This window comes from Arachis ipaensis, chromosome B05 (genome assembly GCF_000816755.2).
Source record: "Arachis ipaensis cultivar K30076 chromosome B05, Araip1.1, whole genome shotgun sequence".
In the NCBI taxonomy this organism is placed as follows: domain Eukaryota; kingdom Viridiplantae; phylum Streptophyta; class Magnoliopsida; order Fabales; family Fabaceae; genus Arachis; species Arachis ipaensis.
In genome coordinates, this window is record NC_029789.2 from 144,610,043 (window position 1) to 144,629,678 (window position 19,636).

Consider the following 19,636-nt stretch of genomic DNA (forward strand, 5'->3'; position numbering starts at 1 on the left):
TTAAACTTGTAAGAAAAATAATTTTATGACACATCTTAAAATGACGTATAGATAGCAAAGTTTTAAAGATATTTCAAAATAAAAAAATATTTTATATATATCCTTGTGGAAAAAAATATATTTTATAGAAAAAAAAATGGTTATGTTTCCATAAGAAAACGCCTTTTATACTTTCTAGTGTGAACCAAACAGATATGTAATTATTTACCTCTGCACTACTAAAAAATTTGGTATGTAATTATGTATGACCAACATCAAATAATTTTGAAATTAAAGGCCTTTCATCAATTTTCTTCTTCATATATAGACTCCACTACCATGGCTTGGTGGGTTAGTGACTTGTATGTTTGATCCAAGTACTCCTACTTCTCCTTTTTTGCTTCTGTCACCAACTACCTCAACATGAATCCTTCAAGTCAATAGTGCATTTAATTGACTTTGAAATACACAGAAGCAAGATTTATCATCTTATTAAGATAGCGTTTGGTGGAGAGACAGAGGCAGAAAGACTAAAACTGAGAGACAGAAATTAAGAGATAGAGATTAAAATAAATCTGAATATTCTGTTTGGTGCAAAATAGGAGACAGAAATTGAAATAAGAATGAAACTCTAATTTATTTTGCACAAAGGATAAAATTGGAATTAATTAATTGAAATGATGGTATTTTAGGTATAAAATGTTATTAAAGTTTCAGCCTCCATCTCTACAAATTTTAGTCTCCTGTGTTTCTACATTTTTGAAGTACTGAAATACTGAAATTTTGGAGATAGAGACAGAAATTTTAGTACCAATCTCTGAACCAACAAACATGATACTGAGTCCCACGTCTCTCAATTTCTGTCTCGGTACCTCAAAACAAACGCTACCTAAGAGTAGGTTAAGAGACATGAATATATAGACTTAATTGTCACAATACCATTAATCTTATTGAATATATATTTTTGTAACTTATCTAATAAATTATATAGCAGCCATTTATTTTATTATTTTTGTATAATCTCATTCCTTGGTAGCCAAGTAAACAAACCAAATCCAAAGACCAAAAAAATTAACTTTATTTTATTATTGTATATTGGTTGCAAATGATTCATTAGAATATTCCACCCCATGAAAAAAAAAACACCTACTTGTTATGAAATGTACACGAACTTTAGAATATTCTGTAAATTAGTTAATTATAGGATAGTTATTTAAATGGGTGTAAGTGATTCTTTTACATAGTCTTATAGAAACACCATGAAATGATGTCATGACTTTAAATTAATTAATCACAAGTAGGGAAGCGTTGGAGCCACAAATGCTTTGAATTGAAGTTATTTTCCAGAAACTTGGCTTTACTTTTGATCTTTACAGATGGACAAGGAGGAGAGGGATGATTTTCATTTTTCTATAAACGATGTGCTCATGATGATGACCTTAAATTCAAATAACGTTACGAAGGGTCCCATAAAATCACTTCCATAGATTCTCATGATATTTGTTGGGGTGGGGAGTTCCTATACATGTGTTTTTTTTTTTAACAATTCTTGAGAACTTTTTGGACAGAGTTTTTTTTGGGACAGACTTAATTTATTTCTCTGAAGTGCATAGATATTGGTTTTGGCCAGAAAATGGGAACTTTTTTTTTGGGTTGGGATAACTTGTTAGGCTTAGATACTCTTGTCCCTTGAGGGTGTAAATTTTGAGTCCAAAATCCAACATAGAAGCCTTTTAGAGTGAAAATGTTCAAAAAAATTTCTACTCTGTTTCTTAACAATCAACATCTCTAACCAAAAAAAAAAAATCAACATCCTCATACGTATAGGACTAGGACTCAATTAAAAAAAAGATAATATTAAGAGATAACTCTCTCCCGTTTTAATACAAAAAAAAAAACAGAACTCTTCTAGCCAATTCGAATTGGTCTAGTAATTAGTTCTCTAGTTTACTTAAACAAGTATTGAGAGTTTGAATTCTGGCTAGTGCCAGTTTTCCAAGTAGCTTTATGATTACGGTCTTGTACTCTTAATCTAAGTTATGTTAGATTGAAATTTGGCAAAATACAACAAAGGAATCTCGCCTTATGCATGCAGCAAACGACAAACTCTTAGGTTGCGTTTGTATATACAAAGACAGGACACTGAGACAGAGACTCAAAGACACAAAATCGTATTTGATAGAGGAGACATGAATAGAGACAATGTGTCTAGAGATACAGAATTAGTGTATTTTGTATCCATCATAACAAAGACACGGAGACACTAACAAATGACACAAATTATTTTTCATTTTTCTTTTATTATTCTTGTTAATTTTTTATAATTATATTTTTTATTATATTTTTCGTATCAAATTTTTTAAATGATAAAAGATAAAAATAAATTAGATTTTCATAATTTGTTCTAATTTATCACCAAAAAAAATATAAAAACACAAAATTAGTCTCTTTGATCCATAACAGATTAATCTTTGTCCCGTCAAACTAAGAGATAGCATGGAAGAAAAAAAGAGAAAACTCTTCTAATATCATTCTCCTGATTAGTGATTTAAATATGTAATTAAGGAGATACTATCGCTAGCTTCTAACTTTGTTATATATTATGAATTGAAGGCATTCTATGAACATTTGATTTTACGAGCAATGGATAAAAATATGAATGAAACAAATTCCTTCTAACAATTTTCAACAGAAAATATGAATTATGTTTTATATAGTAAAAACAAATGTAGATTAAATTTCAGAATCATTCATTTATTCTGTAATTTTTTTATTTTAATATTTTGCTAAAAGATTTACAATTAAATATAAATTAAATAATAAAAATTAAGATTTAGAGTTTAGGGTTTATATTTTCAATAAAAACTATTATAATTAAACTTAGTAGTCAAATATAGCACTGAACTTGAAGATAATCAAATGCAATAAATATCTATAATCAAACTCAGCTACAAGCACTGAACCTGACTATAATCAAACCCAATAAACACTTATAATCAAACTTAGTAGTTAAATATAGCATCGAACTTGACTATAATAAACTCAGCAATGACCATTATCTCGTGATAATTCTGTTTTTTTAATAGATAATTATGGTTTATTTGGAGATATTTTTTTTATCAATTTCGTTATATATTTACGTATTTTTATCCACCAAATCTAAATTAAGTTGGTCCAAATCAAATAAAAATTGCTCACACATGTGCACGTGAATCACATTTTTTCTTCGAATGAAAAATAACACCAAACTTTTTTAACCATGACACATAAATTTTTTAATTTTGGCTCGAAAATTTTCAAGATTTTGAATTTGATGTATTTTATTTTTGTTTCTTCTTATTCTTTTTTTTCCCTCTCTTTATACAAAATTTATGTATTTTTATTTATAAAGTTACGTATCTTTCTTTCAAAAGTTTGTATTTATGGTAAAAAAATAAATAAATAAAAATAAAAAGTTGCATAATTCCTTAATTTTTTTTTGTTTGATTTTTTTTATTCTTCTTAAAAGGTAAAATAAAAAAAAATTAAAAGTGTGAAATAGAAAGATTTATAAAAATAAGAAAAAGGAGGAGGACGAAGAGAGAAAAAATTCGGAAAATATATAAAACAAAAAATAACAAAATATTTGTAAACTGCGACACAATAGTTTTTTAGAGAGTAAAGTGACAAATTTGCATTGATTTTTTTCTTTTCTCGTTTACTAATATTATTGTGGAAGATAGAAAATAGAAGAGGATAATAATGATGATGAGTAAAATATATAATAGTGATTATAATTATAATTATGAGAGTGCCCAATGCCGAATTAGTACATGGCGCTACTAGTAATAATAAAAAAGGGAGTTGGTGACAACACGTGGCAGAAAAGAAGAGTGTTTTTTTTTGGGAATTTTCCCGCATAAATCCATTCTCAAAATCAAATTCCCTCTCTTGCCTTTTATTTGCCTTTTATTTTTGGTGACTGAACATTAAAAAGAAACAAAAGAAATAAAAGAAGCAAACACGTATAATTAAACTCAGCAGTTAAATATAGCACTGAATCTCAATATAATCAAACTCGGTAAACGTGTATAATCAAACTCATTATACATTTATAATCAAATACAGTTGTCAAATATAGCACTGAATTTTAGCATAATCAAACTCAACAAACACGTAATCAAACTCAACAATCAAATATAGCACTGACCTGAATATAATCAAACTCGGTAAACATTTATAATCAAACTCATATTATAATCAAACTCATTAAACATATATAATCAAACTCTGTAGTCAAATATAGCACTAGACATGAGTATAATCAAACTTCAAAATATTTATAATCAAACTCAAAGTATAATCAAACTTTGTAAATATGTAAACATGTATAATCAAAGTCAGAGTATAATCAAAGTATTTTTGAAAATGATATTAGTAAAAAAAATTAAAAAAAGGTAAAACACCTCTTAAAAAACACTTTAGACACTAAAAGAATTTATGCGTAAAATAAATTGTCGTGTATTTTGCTAAAAGGATTTAAATATTTTTTAAATTGTTATTAGTCAAAATAAAAAGTTAAAAACTTACAAAGAAAGAAAAGAAGCAAGAAGGAGGAGCAAACACAAGTTCCAATGAAAAATAAGTTAGTTTGGCATTTTTACTATTCTTTGTTTTGATGTTAAAAATTAATAATTACTTGCTTCCTTTGATTATACTCTGAGTTTAATTATAGATAATTTAAAGTTTGATTATACTCAAGTTTAATGCTATATTTGATTATTGAGTTTGATTATACATGTTTATTGAGTTTGATTATAATTTGAGTTTGATTATACATGTTTATCGAGTTTGATTATATTCAGATTCAGTGCTATATTTGACTACTGAGTTTAATTATTTGTGTTTGCTGAGTTTGATTATGCTCAAGTTCAGTGTTATATTTGACTACTGTGTTTGATTATAAATTAAATTTGATTATACATGTTTACCAAGTTTGATTATACTCAGATTAGGTGCTATATTTAATTCCTGAATTTGATTATACAGTATACATGTTTACCAAGTTTGATTATACTCAGATTAGGTGCTATATTTAATTCCTAAGTTTGATTATACGGGTTTGCTAAGTTTGATTATACTCAGATTAGGTGCTATATTTAATTCCTAAGTTTGATTATACGGGTTTGCTAAGTTTGATTATGGGTTTGATTATGCTCAAGTTCAATGTGTTTGATTATAAAGATTTTCTTATTTTGATTACATTAAAATTTGATTATACATGTTTACCAAGTTTAATTATATTCAAGTTCAGTGCTATATTTAACTGTTAAGTTTGATTATACCTGTTTGATGAATTTGATTATACCTGTGTGCTGAATTTGATTATGCTATTCACCACATGAATCTAGTTCAATGTCATGTTTACTTAAATGGTTTAATTATAGTTTAGTTGAAACCAAAAATAAATTCAATCTGTCCTCTAACCCCTAACATTTCGACATATCTTAAATACTACCAGAACACTTATTTGAAAACAATTAATTAAAGCTAGTGCAATATGAAAATCACATATTTCTCGTAAAACGAGGGACTAAAAAAAACATTATAAACCGATAATACTCAATGTCTAAAGGACAACTCAACAAACTCTGTTTTGTAAAATGAAAAACAAAATAAACCTTGAACAAAGATTTTATCAGTGTCAGAAATGTATTACTTCCAAACTTCCAATAAACCTTGATCTAAAAAAGCCAATAAAAGACTGAATCCACTATGCTTGGAACAGAAGTCCACATCCTAATTCATTCTCCTGATAAGCTCATTGATGTAGTTCTCCCTGTTTCCGGCATCTCCTCCTTCAACATAGTGGTTTCTCTTCTTCTTCAGGCCACCCAATGGAGCCTTGAGCTTAAATGGCCAAAGGAAGTTGTTTGCTTCCTTGAAATGTGATCCAACGGTTATGATCTCATGGATAAGATCTTCGATGCAGATGATTCCATGTTCGCCCAGTGCCTGAAGCGTCATCCAAGGAAAGCAGTGAGTAGATAGAATCCATTTGAATTGTATATTCTAATGCTAAAAATAATATTACAGACCTTCTCAATGATGGAATTGTCGGTTAGGGCAATTCTCTGCTTGTTCAGCTTACCAAAGCCCCTCTTGTAAATAAGCTCTTTTACACTCTTCAGATTTGGGTATCTACAAAAGGAGAGGAACTATTACGCTTAGCCCAAAAAATAAGGGATTCATCACATTCAAAAAGGCATGACGGCACAAGTTTACATACCCATAGGTCACATATGGTTCAACCCTGTGAAGCATGTTCATTGTGGCCTTGTTCACCTTCAGAAAGACACCATTGAAGATCTGTTGCAAAAAAGAAAACAGAGGCAAGGGAGTAAAACATTAGTATGGGTACTTTACACAGTGTAAATGGCAAGATTTCAAACAGATAGTATTACAAACAAGTACCAAAAACATTACATATTTTCTTAATTGACTATGTCAAACTTCCATGACACTATATAGCCTCAAGACTTTTGGGCAAATGCAGTGAAAACACACATAAAGCCAAAGAACAAAAACATTAACACTCCTTGGGGAACAAAACAAGTGACAGAGAGAGGTTTGAGAATATGAGAGCAGACGTGTTTACTCCCCATTTTTTGTGACTCAACAACAAACAAAAATCTGCCTGTTCTAACATAAATTGAATAGTGTTTAACAAACCAATAAACAGGGACTTGAATTCAAGTTGAAACACCTCAATGATCATCACATTAAACATGGTTATAAAACAACAGTCATGAACTGTACTACTAACACCAAGTAAACCATAACAACGCCCACACAAGAAAATAACACAATAAAGCTCAACATTCAATGATTATAAGCAGTACCTGTCTCAACCTCAACAACTGCAAGATCTTTCTTGACTTGGGGTCCATGGCATTGATACTGAAAAAACACAACTAGAACAAGTAAGACCCAGATTACAGAATCGATTAAAACTTGGGACATAGTATTAATAGCATAAATATGGAGTAACAAAGGAAACAAACACATACCCACGGATACGGATGATAAACAGGAGCTTAGCCTCTGGATCAACATAGAATCCACCTTTCAGCTTTGCTTCCCGCTTCAATTGGATCAGCTGCTTTTCCTGTAATATAAAAGCGGGTCAATCTGGCAGAGAAAAATGCAAAACACAATAAAGGAAACAGAAACAAACATTAAAACAGAGAAAAAGGGAAATAGATTAAGGTGAAATGCAACCTGCTCCTGGTATTCATTTGCATATTGCTTTGCCCTGCGGTAAATGAGCTTGCGGCTCTCAGCTCTTTTCTTCTTTGCAGCATTAAGCTCCTCCTTTTTCTTCAAGGCCCATTCCTCCTCCCTTTTCTGCTTCTTAAGCACAGACTCGGGAACAATTGCTTTCACCTCCTCACCCATCTCTGCCATTCATTCAAAATAAAAATCTCGGTTATAATTAACATCCAACAAAGAATTCATTAGTTTTAATTATTATACTGACACATTTCAGCTCCAACTCAAAAGCTAAATGTTCAGTGTTTCAAACATACGATAATTAACATACAAAGTCATCACGTTGAAATCAACAAACACAAATACACAATAACTAACAAAGTCTTAATCCAATGAAATTCAACGACAAGAAATTAACATACGATAATAAAAGAAGTTTAAAAGTTTAGTAGTCAACATAAGATAAAATAAATATAAATTTTCAGTGTTTCAATGAGGACTGGCGCAGCAGGCAATGCAGTCAGAGATCTGATGCTTGTAGATTCATTTGGAAGAGGAACTGGCGCAGCACCAATCCATCATCATAACACAAAATCTCTTTCATGACCACTTATATGCTATTTTTTGTTTTCGTATCCTGTAAATTTCTGCAGATTTAAACAATAAGAAAGGAATTTTCCTAAACAAATACATTGAACAATCAGAAGCAATTTTCCTAAACAAATACATTGAACAGTGAACCACAACCAATTTCCCTAATCAAATAAATATACACATTCATAAGTTAAAACCCCCAAATACAACAATTAGAACCTAGAACCCTAACAATAAAAAACACACCTTCTTTAATAATCAGAACCTAGAACCCTAACAATTAAAAATAATACACATTCATAAGCTAAAACCCCCAAATACAACAAACTGCATAAACAAATACAACAATCAACAACAATTAGCAAATTCAAAATACACTGAACATAGAACATAAATTATTCAAACAGAAGCAGAAATTCAAACAAATCCAGCCGGTTGCGACATTCATGACTATCTGAGATACCATGAGAGCCGGCCAGAGCTGCAGATAAACCAGGAGATAGAGCTGGAGTTCGAGGATATATGCATTAAAAATCAAAATTGGAAACAAAGAATCATATAAAAGTTTAACAGAAGCAGCAGAACAACAAAATAAAATAGGTTCAACAAATAATCAATAACATTTCCAAAAAATCAACAACATGATTCTTTGTTAAAAGAGCGACAGAAAAGAAATGAAGCCCAAACAAGGAATGAAAATCAACAAACAATAGATCTGGAAATCGCAGAAGATTGAAGGAAGCACGAAGAGTGAAGAGAATAGACATTAACGGAGGGAATTGAGAGGGGACGAACCTGCTGAAAGTGGAACGCGAAGTCGCTCAGTGAGAGATTAGGGTTTTTGTGTACGGCGACTGAGATCAGAGGCTAAGTGCGGAAGGAGCTAGGGTTTTTGTAGTGCTCACTTCAGCTTAGCCTTCTCTTTCGTTTATTTACCATTCAGGGTCCCAACTTATTTTAATTTGTTTGGGCTTTAGCGTTTTGGATAAAGCCCACTATTGAGGAGAAAATATTAAATCAGTGGCCCAATTTGATATTTTATAATAACTAAAAACAAAAAAATAAAAAAACTTTCTCTGAGTGCTTGAAAGTTAGATCCTGAGTGTGAGTGTTGCTCCTTGCTAATGCTATTTTTAGTTCGGTCTCTCAATAAAGTTGTTATAACGGAGATAAAAATAACAAAGAATGACAGCAAAACAGTTGAGGGTTTCTTCACAGCCTATGAAAATTTATCTTTGTATTGGGTTGCCTGATTAGAGAATTAAACAAAGAAATTATATTTGTTTATGAAGTGTGTTAAGCTTTGCTTGACTTAGTAATGTTGAAACACTTTTAATAGAGATTGTTTGTTTTCAATTCCAAAAAACTCTTTTTTTTTTCGGTCTGGCAAAAACGACTTTCGATTGTGGAATGTAGTTGGGAAAAAAAAAAGATCGATCTTTTTTTTTTCAGAAATAGATCAAAAATCCACACTGATAGTAGGGGGGAGGCCTAACACTTAATTTTTCTCATTCCCTTTAAAAAAATTTCATTAATGCGATCAACCACAACTGATTTCCTTATGATAGAATGCATATCAAAGAATTAAAACAGAATGCAAATCAAAGAATGCATATCAGCATAAATAAGAAGTTAAGAATAAACAGTCAATAGCATATTCAATCAAGCTACCAAGCCACCAAACTAGTATCGATGTTTGACTTCATTCATAAATTAGAAGTTAGTTAGCATTTTAAAAATAGGAAAAAGAAGCTGTCCACAAAAGCATGAAAGAAGCTGTCCAGTAAAACAAATTTCATAAACAAATTCACAAAAAAATTTCAAAAGCATGAAACAAGCTGTCCATAGCCACAAACACAAGAATATATGATTATATGATAGAGCCATAACAAAAACAAAGAATAGGTAAACTGTAATCACAGTTCCTTATTTCAAAAAATAAAAAATAAAAATCTTCACTTACTGAAAGTCTGAAACACAGCCGCCAAGGAGCAGAGGAAGAGAGAGGAGCGCGCCGGGAATCCGCCGGACACAGAACCGTCGAGGCCCGAGAGGCAAAGGAGGAGAGATGAGCAGAGGATAGAGTAGAGGCAAGACCAAACAGCGCCGTCGGGGGTGCGATTCGGTGAAGACTGGCGAAAATCGTGATGAGACAGGGACCGGCGACTGGGAGACCGACGATGATGAGCTGCTGCCTGAAGGCTGAAGGAAGTCGAGGGTCAGGGTCTCTCAGTCTCAACTCTCAAGGTCAGGGAAGGGAAATTAGGGCCGGCTGTTGTTTGTGGTTGTGGGAAGGAAAAGTGAAATATTTTTATTTATATGATATGTAAATTTACAAAAATACCCTTAAAAAAATAAGATAGCAGCCCACTCCCATTTTTGACAGGTTCAACCCGTTTTGACATCCATACGTTCTATTAAAATGATCGATCAAGGCACGTTATTATCTATATAATATAGCATTCTTTTTTCTATTTTTATCTATCACTTACAGAATGTAGACCAAAATGATTTACGTTATGAAACATAATAACCTTGGGAAATGAAGTCGTGGTGATGACTAACTTTAAGCATATTCTCCTGTAAATTACAGAATAACATATTGAACATTTCTAGTCAGTTCTCATGCATCATGTTAAATTATACAGATAGCATTGTATTTGATGTCATTTTGATCTTTTCCTAGTTGGTGAAAGTTGGGAGCATTGCAACCACATATTGTTGATACTGATAACAATGGACGTTAATCCTGCTTGACATCTACACTTGCAGGTTTAATAGGTTCTACTTGAGCTGGTTCAGTATCGGCCTCAACCTGCCATAACATTAAGGTTTGGAGTTAAAATTATATTCATAAAGTTTATGAAGTTGAAGCATTCATACAAAAATACAAACATAATACAGCGCACGCATGATGCAACACCTCTGATGTGTGTTCCATGAGCATTTACAATCACTCGTTTTCTTTTAAAATGTTTGATAAGTATGTAAAACATTAAGAATAAGTGAGTGTGGATACTCTTTATACAGATTGCTTCTGACTTAATTGGATATCACTCCAGGAATTTCACGTCAATCACCCTGTTTATTTATAAGGATTAGGTTTTCCGCTTTTCCTTATTGCATATCATATTGTTGATGGCAGCTCCAGAACAAATCACAAATCAAGATAGTGCCATGCATATGCTAGGCAACAAGATTCAGAACCAATACCAGATCTAAATTCTAACTCCAGTTATAAGCTATAAGAGATAAGCTTGAAAGTAGAATACAAAATATCATTTTGTTCAACAGCTTTCCATAACATTATGTATTCAAGTTACTAAAGAGACACTGAGGAGATTAATGGGGTTCATGACCCAGCACACCATTGGCTATTTCCTGTAAACAAAGTGTTAAGTCTCTCTTACCAACCAGGATGAAATCATGGACAACTACGCTACTAGAAATTCAAAGAATTTACCTTAAAAATGAGCACAAATTCTCTATCATTATAATTAAAATGGGATTTCTCATTATGATGCACTTAAATTTTGGTTTGGAGAAAGTTTGCGCCACTTCAATTTCATGGAATGCCCCCACAACTCATTAGATGCTCATAAAAAATATATTTACAAGTGAGTTGCTAACAAAATAATCAAGGAATCTAACCCGAGTTATAGTGAAGTTTGAGCATTAAGTAAACTAGATGAGCAAACTCACGTTGGGTTCTATTTCTAACCACTACCTCGTTGAGCTCAAGCAGCAGAGATTGTTAGCCATCAGTCCAAGGTGGTTTTTTCCCCCAAGGGAAAGAAGGGAACTAATCCTTTTCGAGCACAATCAAGCATTCTCTCCACAAGTAGAACCTAGATTTTCCCCATTGCCGTAGAGTGCCTCTACTACTACACCATAACCCTTGGTGATAAAGGTCCTAGGATCAATTAAGGTTAACTAATGATTTGCCAATTATACACCCCAAAGGAAAATGAAAAAGGAAACAAAGATAGCTTCTTCACTCTTAATTTTGTAAAAAGGAATTAAACCCCCCAGTCCCCATGGTTGTTAACAACAGATAAGTTGAAGTTCACACCTGAAGTTAAACAATAACAAGGGCAAATTCAAAGTTCAAACAATATCCTATTGCATAGCTGTATATCATAAACCAGTTGCAATAATAATAATCATAAAATTCATTCATCATCGCTTACTTTAGCAGTATCCCTCTTGGCTGCAGGCTTGTATGGACATGCTGCAGGAGCCCTCTCTGGTTTCCTATACTCCCAACCAAAAAGCCTATAGATTTTCCCCTTTTGAAAAAAAAAAAACCATAAGCATCAATGTTAGAACCAATTACAAAAACAACACAAATATATGAAGCTTAAAAATTACTATGTTTTAAGGCTTTAGTACACATTAATTAATTAAACAAAAAAAATTCACCAGCATAGAAAAGAATTTTGCTTACTAAATTGTAAAATAACTACCATGAGTTAATTCAGATCACTAAAGTAAAGGTGAAATTGAGATAATCGTTACTACATTTTAGTTGAAATTCCAAACTAACAAATATTCATGGATTTCAATTTGTTCAGAAGAGTAACCAACCATAAATCCATAAGAATGAAAATCTGAATCATTTTGGCTATGCTCACAGAATCTAAAGTAATCAGAATTTCTGATCCGATTCGGTAGGATACATTACGAAACAGAAGAACTTACCATGATAAAATCGAAGAGGAGAGGGAGGATGTTGACGATGGGAACGAGGAACAGGGGCAACAAACAAGCCAAGCAAACCTACAAACACATATTATGAGAATTACTCAGCGTTCAATTCAATTATTAAATTCAGAATAAAACAAAAAAAAAATAAAATCATAATTGAAGTAAACAGAAGCATGAATTGAGCGATTGAGTGAGGGGAGAATTACCATGTTTGCGGTGAATGAATGTTTTGGGAGCTCAAAGCTGACAAAAGAAAACCGAAAACCAAGTAGCGTAGAGATTCAACAAGGACAAGGTAGGTAGCAGTTTGGTAATTTCAGAATCTCAGTTTGGGCCGTTTTGTCCTTTGAGCTTGGCCCCAAAAAAAATAAGCTTCACGAGAAGAGGTTGTGATACCAAAAACAAAAAAAGGATATGTCCAAAACCAACCAAAAAAGGAAGAGAATGAAAACCTTGACCAAGACTTTTTCTGCAGAATAAAAAAAATATCGTTACAAGGTAGAAAAATTATAGACTGGAAAATATTACAGATTAATTACCAATTTGGTGCCAAAAGATTCAGCTGCCAGCCAAAAAATTTTAAAAGATATTATCAACAAATAAGGATTAACTGGCAGATTAATCACTACAGTCCTCCGCTCTACCAACTGAGCTAAAGTCGGATTTGTTGAAGGCAAGTTGTTGATAAACTTCTATTAGTGTCAAACAAACAATATTCTTTTACCATTACTTTTCATGGCCTTATATATGCAGAGTAAATTTTATGTGTGCGTAGAACATTTACTAGAATTTTATGGATAAAGTATTTTGGGTCGGTTATTCTTTTCTTTTTTTAATAATGTAATCATCTCTAAATCTCTAATTGTTGAGTAAATATTCCTTCAAATTTCAACATTTACTAGAATTTTTTTTTCACATACTTGATAGATGATGATGTAATTTACACCTCATAAGTAAGAACATTTTCACATCACAGAGAAGCCTAATGAAAAGAAAGTAGGAGAGAGTGGAGGATTATTGTATTTGTAATGCTAACCATATTTATGGCTGCGTTTGTTTCTAAGAATAGGATAGGATAAGACACTGAGAACAGGACAGGATAAGACACTGATGGACAGAGATATAAAATTTTGTGTTCTTGTATTCTGTTTGGTGATAAACTAGAACAAATTATAAAAATTCAATTTATTCTCATTTTTTTTTATTCAAAAAATTTGAGATGAAAAATATAACAATAAAAAATTATAATTATGAAAAATTAACAAGAATAATGAAAGAAAAAATAAAAAATAAGTTGTGTTCTTTGTTAGTGTCTCCGTGTCCTTCCTGTCAGGATGAACACAAAATATACTAATTCAGTGTCTCTGGACACATTGTCTCTGTCCATGTCTCCTCTGCCAAACATAATTTTATGTCTCAGTGTCCCTGTCTCAGTATCCTGTCTCTGTAAACAAACACAACCTATTTGTTTTTGAGAACATTCCATATATCATTTTCACTTTATTGATAATAATTCATCAAAAGCTCCCCACTAACAACCCTATTTATATGATCATTCATGCATTATGGGGCCTCTACATTATTTCCTAAATTATTTTTCTTCAACAAGAAGTTCATATATGTTAAATTGGAGGAACCATCACGTTTCATCAATTTATAGTATGCAACTTTAATAATTGTGTTGTTAGTTACATATTCTTATTGTCTTTGTACATTATTATTAATTATCACCCATGTGAATAATATATATTATATCAGTTTGGTTTACCAAAAGTTGAAACCTTATTTTTCAAGAGAGTAATGTTATATCACTGGCCAATGAATTGTTGTATACACAAAACGAAATTTAAATTTCTGACACTTGCTTAAGCGGACGAATGAGCTGATTATTTGACCAACCCAAATCGATTATTACTATCTAATATATATCTATCTAGTTTAGCTCTTTCATAGCACGTTCCTCTAATAACTTTACATTCATTACACTACAACATTTTCTCATATCTAATATAAACACAAAGAAAAAAGAACTAAATTTTCCCTTATTATACTAAAGAGTTACACTTATTACAATTGTTATGAACCAAAATGTTAATTAAAATTTTAAATAAACCAACAATAAAAATGGTTGCATGTGTTACACTTGGATACACGTTCTATTTAATTTCGCACTTGAAGGTTCCTTGGAGTAAATGAAATGAAAGAAACCAATTGAAAAGTTTCAGAACTACTGACAGTGTTTAAATTCTCTTATAGTTATTGCCATGGCATTTAGTTTCATATATTCCAAAATAAAGTAAGGTGAAAACTGAAAACTGAAAACTGAAAAGGAAAAATATTTAATTTTCAAGAAAAAAAAAATAGAAAGATGAACAAGAATACAAGATTCATGTGAATCAAACTCTCATCCATAGTTAAAAAAAAAAAAAAATAGAAAGTGGTCACATTCAACTTACACGGTACCGGATTCGATGGTCCCAGAATATTTAGATCATTAAATTGTCTCATAATAAAACATGTTTTTAAAGTTTTTTTAATAACTGCTACATAGTTCTTTAACTAATTTTAATTACAAATTAACTCCATATATTTTTTTTAATTATAAAAACTATTTTTTAACCCCATATTATTTTATGTTTATTAACAATAAAAAACAAAAGCAATAACGAATTAGATCTTCCATTAATCGTAATAAAGCTTTTGGCCATTCCAATTGATTAAAAGTTTATATTTGATCCGTGACGTTCGTGATCAACAATAAAATCGTGTTTCCTTCAAAACCAATCGATTGGATTATAGTTTATCACAAAACAATCGATTGGAAATTGCAAGGCAGCATGGTTTTCGCATAAATCAATCGATTAGTTATATGACCCAATCAATTGAACGATGAATAAAAAGTGAATTTTTGTAATTCAATCGATTGTTTATAATCTCTCTAAAATCCAGAAAGCTTCTCACGTTTTAGAAAATAGAAGTGTGAATACGCATGATTTTCTTGTTTAATAGATAGGCATTTCAAATTTCAATCGATTGGAATATATTAACAATCGATTGAATTCAGAAAAAAATAATTTACAACGCTTTCGATTGAATTGGAATTTACATACACAACTAATCTATTGAATTTGGCAAATTCATATTATTTTGGTGAATTCAATCGATTGAGTAACAAAACCAATCGATTGTTTTGGTGAGACCTCAGGTTGTTTTCAAGCATTCAATTGATTGGAGAGTATAAACAATCGATTGAATTACAAAAATCCACTTTTTATTCATCGTTCAATCGATTGGGTCATATAACCAATCGATTGATTTATGCAAAAACCATGCTGTTGCAATTTTCAATCGATTGTTTTGTGATAAACTGTAATTAAATCGATTGAGTTATAATTCAATCGATTGTTTTGAAATTCCAATCGATTGGTTTTCAAGGAAACACGATTTTATTGTTGATCACGAACGTCACGGATATTACGATCAATGGAAATCAATTGGAATGGCCAAAAGCTTTATTACGATTAATGGAAGATCTAATTCGTTATTGCTTTTGTTTTTTATTGTTAATAAACATAAAATAATATGGGGTTAAAAAATAGTTTTTATAATTAAAAAAAATATATGGAGTTAATTTGTAATTAAAATTAGTTAAAGAACTATGTAGCAGTTATTAAAAAAACTTTAAAAACATGTTTTATTATGGGACCACTAAGTGGTCCAAACGTTCTTGGACCACCGAATCCTAAGCCATGTAACCATAATAATTTGACCCTCTGCTTCTCATTCTCTTTTCATTATTTTCCTTTTTTTTGTTTACCTTCTAAAAACAATAATAAAAAAAAAGTCCACACTTTTCATCAATGTTGCTTTCAAGCTAGGGGACCCCAACTCAAGTCATCACCACAAAATATAAAAAGCTTTCTTAAAAATATATAAGAAAAATTTTAACTAAAATTTCAGTCCTCACAAAATTAAAAATTATAATTTAGTTCCTCCGGGACCAATTTCATTTACTTTTTTAAAAATATTTGAACCAAAACGACATTAAAAAAAATTAAAATTCTATAGGGACTAAAATCATAATAAATCACTCATTTTACACCAAAAAACGGTTTTCTTAGGGCCTTAAATTATTAATAAAATGATTCACTTTATAATAATAAAATTTATATATAATTATAATTTAACCCCAACATTCAGGTGTTAATCTATGGTCCCTTTTGGGGTCTTGGCAATAGTTATAAACCATATGGTGTCTTTGGACCCACCTCATGGCCCAATATTGTTGCCTGGTCAAGCCACCGGACCTATATGGTGAGGCTGAGACTGGGTGGCACCACCGTGATGCATAGGCGGAGCAACCACTAGCCTTGAAATTTGTGTACCTTGCAACAAAAGGTTGGTACCTATAATCAGCTTTGTACTTGCCATCTTCAGTTGCCCATGATGATGCATCCCATATTGAACCATAAACCCACATTGGTCTTAGTGGAAATGTGTAAGCACTCTTTCTAGGGTACCTTCTTATTGGCACATCATCCACCAGGAATCTGATACATTATTATTGTTTAATTAATATAATAATAATAATGATGTTAGTTTAAAAAAAATGTGTAATTACTCTATTAGTCTTTATAATTTTATCGAATTTTCAATTAGACTCCTATACTTTTTTTTAAGTGAATCCCTATACTATATCAGATTGTGTAACTAAATCTCTGTCGTGACAAAAACGTTGGAATTAACAGAATATTATATTTAATTATACAGAATATTTAGTCAAGTGTTAGCATATTCGTTTTGTTTAACGAAATATTCCATTAATTCTAACGTTTTTGTCACGGCAGAGACTTAATTACAAAATTTAATACAGTATAAGGACTTAATCGAAAAGAAAAAAAATATAAAATCCTAATTGAAAGTTCAATAAAATTATAGAGACCGACAGAATAATTAAACTTTAAAAAATAATGTATATATAAACTTGTTAAATGGGAATTACTTATAATAAGGATTAATTAGTAGCACATGGCTAGCTACTAAAGTTAATTTTATAATAACTTTAATGAATGGTTTTAAAATAAACAAGTAGATTAATAAATTAATGAGAAAAAATCAGCATACAATTAGCAAAATTTATTTTAATTTTAGTCGATAAATTACTACATATACAGAAAGAAAGGAGATTTAAATTTATCACACTTATTTAAATCCAAGATAGTTCGTCAAATTGTTTTAACATGATTAAATATGTCAAATGCCTCTTTAGCTTTTTTTCCCTAAATTTCAGAGCAAATGAAATTATTTCTCTTTCATCTTTTAAAATATCATTAAAATTGTGTCTACACTGTGGTGCTTAATATTGTTGCTAATAAGGACCAATGATGTGAATGACACATACATATATATAGGATCCGAAAATATATTTTTTTTTATAAAATATACTTTTTTTATTATATAATATTTTTTCACATATTTTTTAAATTCCATTTAAAAATGTATGATAAAAATTACACTTTATAAAAGAAAAAAAAAATTGTGAACAACCATTCCACGTGGAATCCAACCTTAATTATTATAGATACACTATATTATTGATTGGTTTATTCTTTCTATGCTTTCTCTTACATATGCTTCAGCCTTCAGCAGAAAATGAAATGTGGCTATCATGTTTCTACTATATTCTCTATTGAAATAGGTCTCAAAAGTCAAAACAGTAATCTTGTTTTGACACTTGAAATGCTATACCTCTCATTACCACTGTGATTCTATTATTAACTAATAATGCATTATTTTTTTGGTTAATGAGCAATGGTTTTTAAAATACATTTTAATTGAGAGAAAATGATGTGACATTCTTATTCAAACTTAAATAAATAATAAGTTGCAATTATTGAGTTGAAATATAACATACATTATTATTTCCATCTCACAGATTATTGTGACTATATTTTTCTTATTATTTTTTTTGTTGTCTCGGTATCGTCTAATTCAACAGAAGAATAATTAATTCATCGTGAATTTAAATTTTATTTAAGGATTTGTTGTTGACTAATAAGTTATTGCATGCAAAAAGCAGAATTCAAATATTCGACACTTATTTAAAATGATGAGTGAGTTGAATACTCGACCAATCTAAATTAATTAAAATTTATTTATTTTTAGTAGTCTAGAGTTTGAGCTCTATGACAAGGGAAACAAATATACTAGAGATATAGTTACTATTTTAAATTAAATGAAATTAGCGAAATTCTTAAAAATATAATTTAAACAACAATAATAAAGGCAATATATTTTAGTATGAAATATTTGAAGGGTAGGACAAAACAAAAGAACTTTAATTTTGCTTAGAAAAATCTATTGTTTTTATATAATTTTAAAAAAGAAAAAGAGTCACAAGAGGAACAGTGACTTACATGATTTCTTTAGGAGACCAAAGAATAGCATAGTGATGAAAATCTTTGGTAGGATCAAACCACAAATGGAACTTCATCTCTCTTCCTATAATCGTTCCATCCCCACTTCCTCTTATGTAAACATTTGTTTGTAAAGTATAAGGTTTTCCAAATGTGGTCCCAAGAAACTCTATGTCCACTTCATCATGGAACCCAGGGTGTGCTTCATTGTTAGAAAGCTGCAATATAATTAATTATTTAATTAATTAAGCTAGCTAAACATGATTAATAATGTACAAAGCTAATTCAAATTGTTCATTTTGTAACTCAAATTAATTAATTTGATCATATGATGAAAATATTATACATAGAAAGCTGTTATAACTCCTGCAGTGTAGCCAGGGTGGAGCTTAATTGAAGCACCAAAGTAACCTGATCTAAATGGACGAACTGATTTGAATCCACTCCCTGTTAACCATAAAAAAGAGATACATTTCAATGATACATAGTAAATAGATTATTGACACATTTAATTAACCAAGAAAATAATTTTCTTTGTTGAGAATACTTGTACATTTACAATTTAAATAGCAGGTGTAATTATTCTGTTAGTCTTTATCATTTTTCTAAATTTGTAATTTAGAATTTTATACTTTTTTTTTAATTAGGTACATTATTTTTAATTTTATAATTAGGTCCTTGCTAGTGTA

General features: G+C 30.5%; 3 protein-coding genes across 5 annotated transcripts in view; all 3 read right to left on the reverse strand.

Moving 5' to 3' along the window:
- Positions 5,518-10,130, reverse strand: LOC107644674 (60S ribosomal protein L7-2). 3 transcript variants are annotated; one of them, XM_016348595.2, is made up of 7 exons: positions 9,788-10,130; positions 7,240-7,418; positions 7,029-7,126; positions 6,861-6,918; positions 6,248-6,327; positions 6,057-6,159; positions 5,551-5,973 (listed from the first exon to the last, which is right to left on the reverse strand). In XM_016348595.2, exons 2-7 carry the CDS (start codon positions 7,414-7,416, stop codon positions 5,758-5,760), a joined length of 732 nt encoding a protein of 243 aa, XP_016204081.1. In that variant the 5' UTR covers positions 7,417-7,418; positions 9,788-10,130; the 3' UTR covers positions 5,551-5,757. The 3 variants fall into 3 exon arrangements, with proteins under 3 accessions (XP_016204079.1, XP_016204081.1, XP_016204080.1); XM_016348594.2 differs by lacking the exon at positions 9,788-10,130 and adding an exon at positions 8,620-8,776; XM_016348593.2 differs by lacking the exon at positions 9,788-10,130 and having other exon boundaries at positions 5,518-5,973; positions 7,240-7,425.
- On the reverse strand, positions 10,336-12,892 carry LOC107644675. Its single transcript, XM_016348596.2, has 4 exons — positions 12,738-12,892; positions 12,526-12,603; positions 12,015-12,113; positions 10,336-10,639 (listed from the first exon to the last, which is right to left on the reverse strand). Exons 1-4 carry the CDS (start codon positions 12,738-12,740, stop codon positions 10,568-10,570), a joined length of 252 nt encoding a protein of 83 aa, XP_016204082.1. The 5' UTR covers positions 12,741-12,892; the 3' UTR covers positions 10,336-10,567.
- Positions 16,344-19,636, reverse strand: part of LOC107642192 (probable xyloglucan endotransglucosylase/hydrolase protein 32) — a 5,128-nt gene continuing 1,835 nt past the window's right edge. The window contains exons 2-4 of the mRNA XM_016345494.2: positions 19,294-19,394; positions 18,948-19,165; positions 16,344-17,081 (exon numbers count right to left, since the gene is read on the reverse strand). Of these exons, the coding sequence (XP_016200980.1) occupies positions 16,715-17,081; positions 18,948-19,165; positions 19,294-19,394 (686 nt within the window). The 3' untranslated portion in view covers positions 16,344-16,714. The remainder of the gene's footprint in view (positions 17,082-18,947; positions 19,166-19,293; positions 19,395-19,636) is intronic.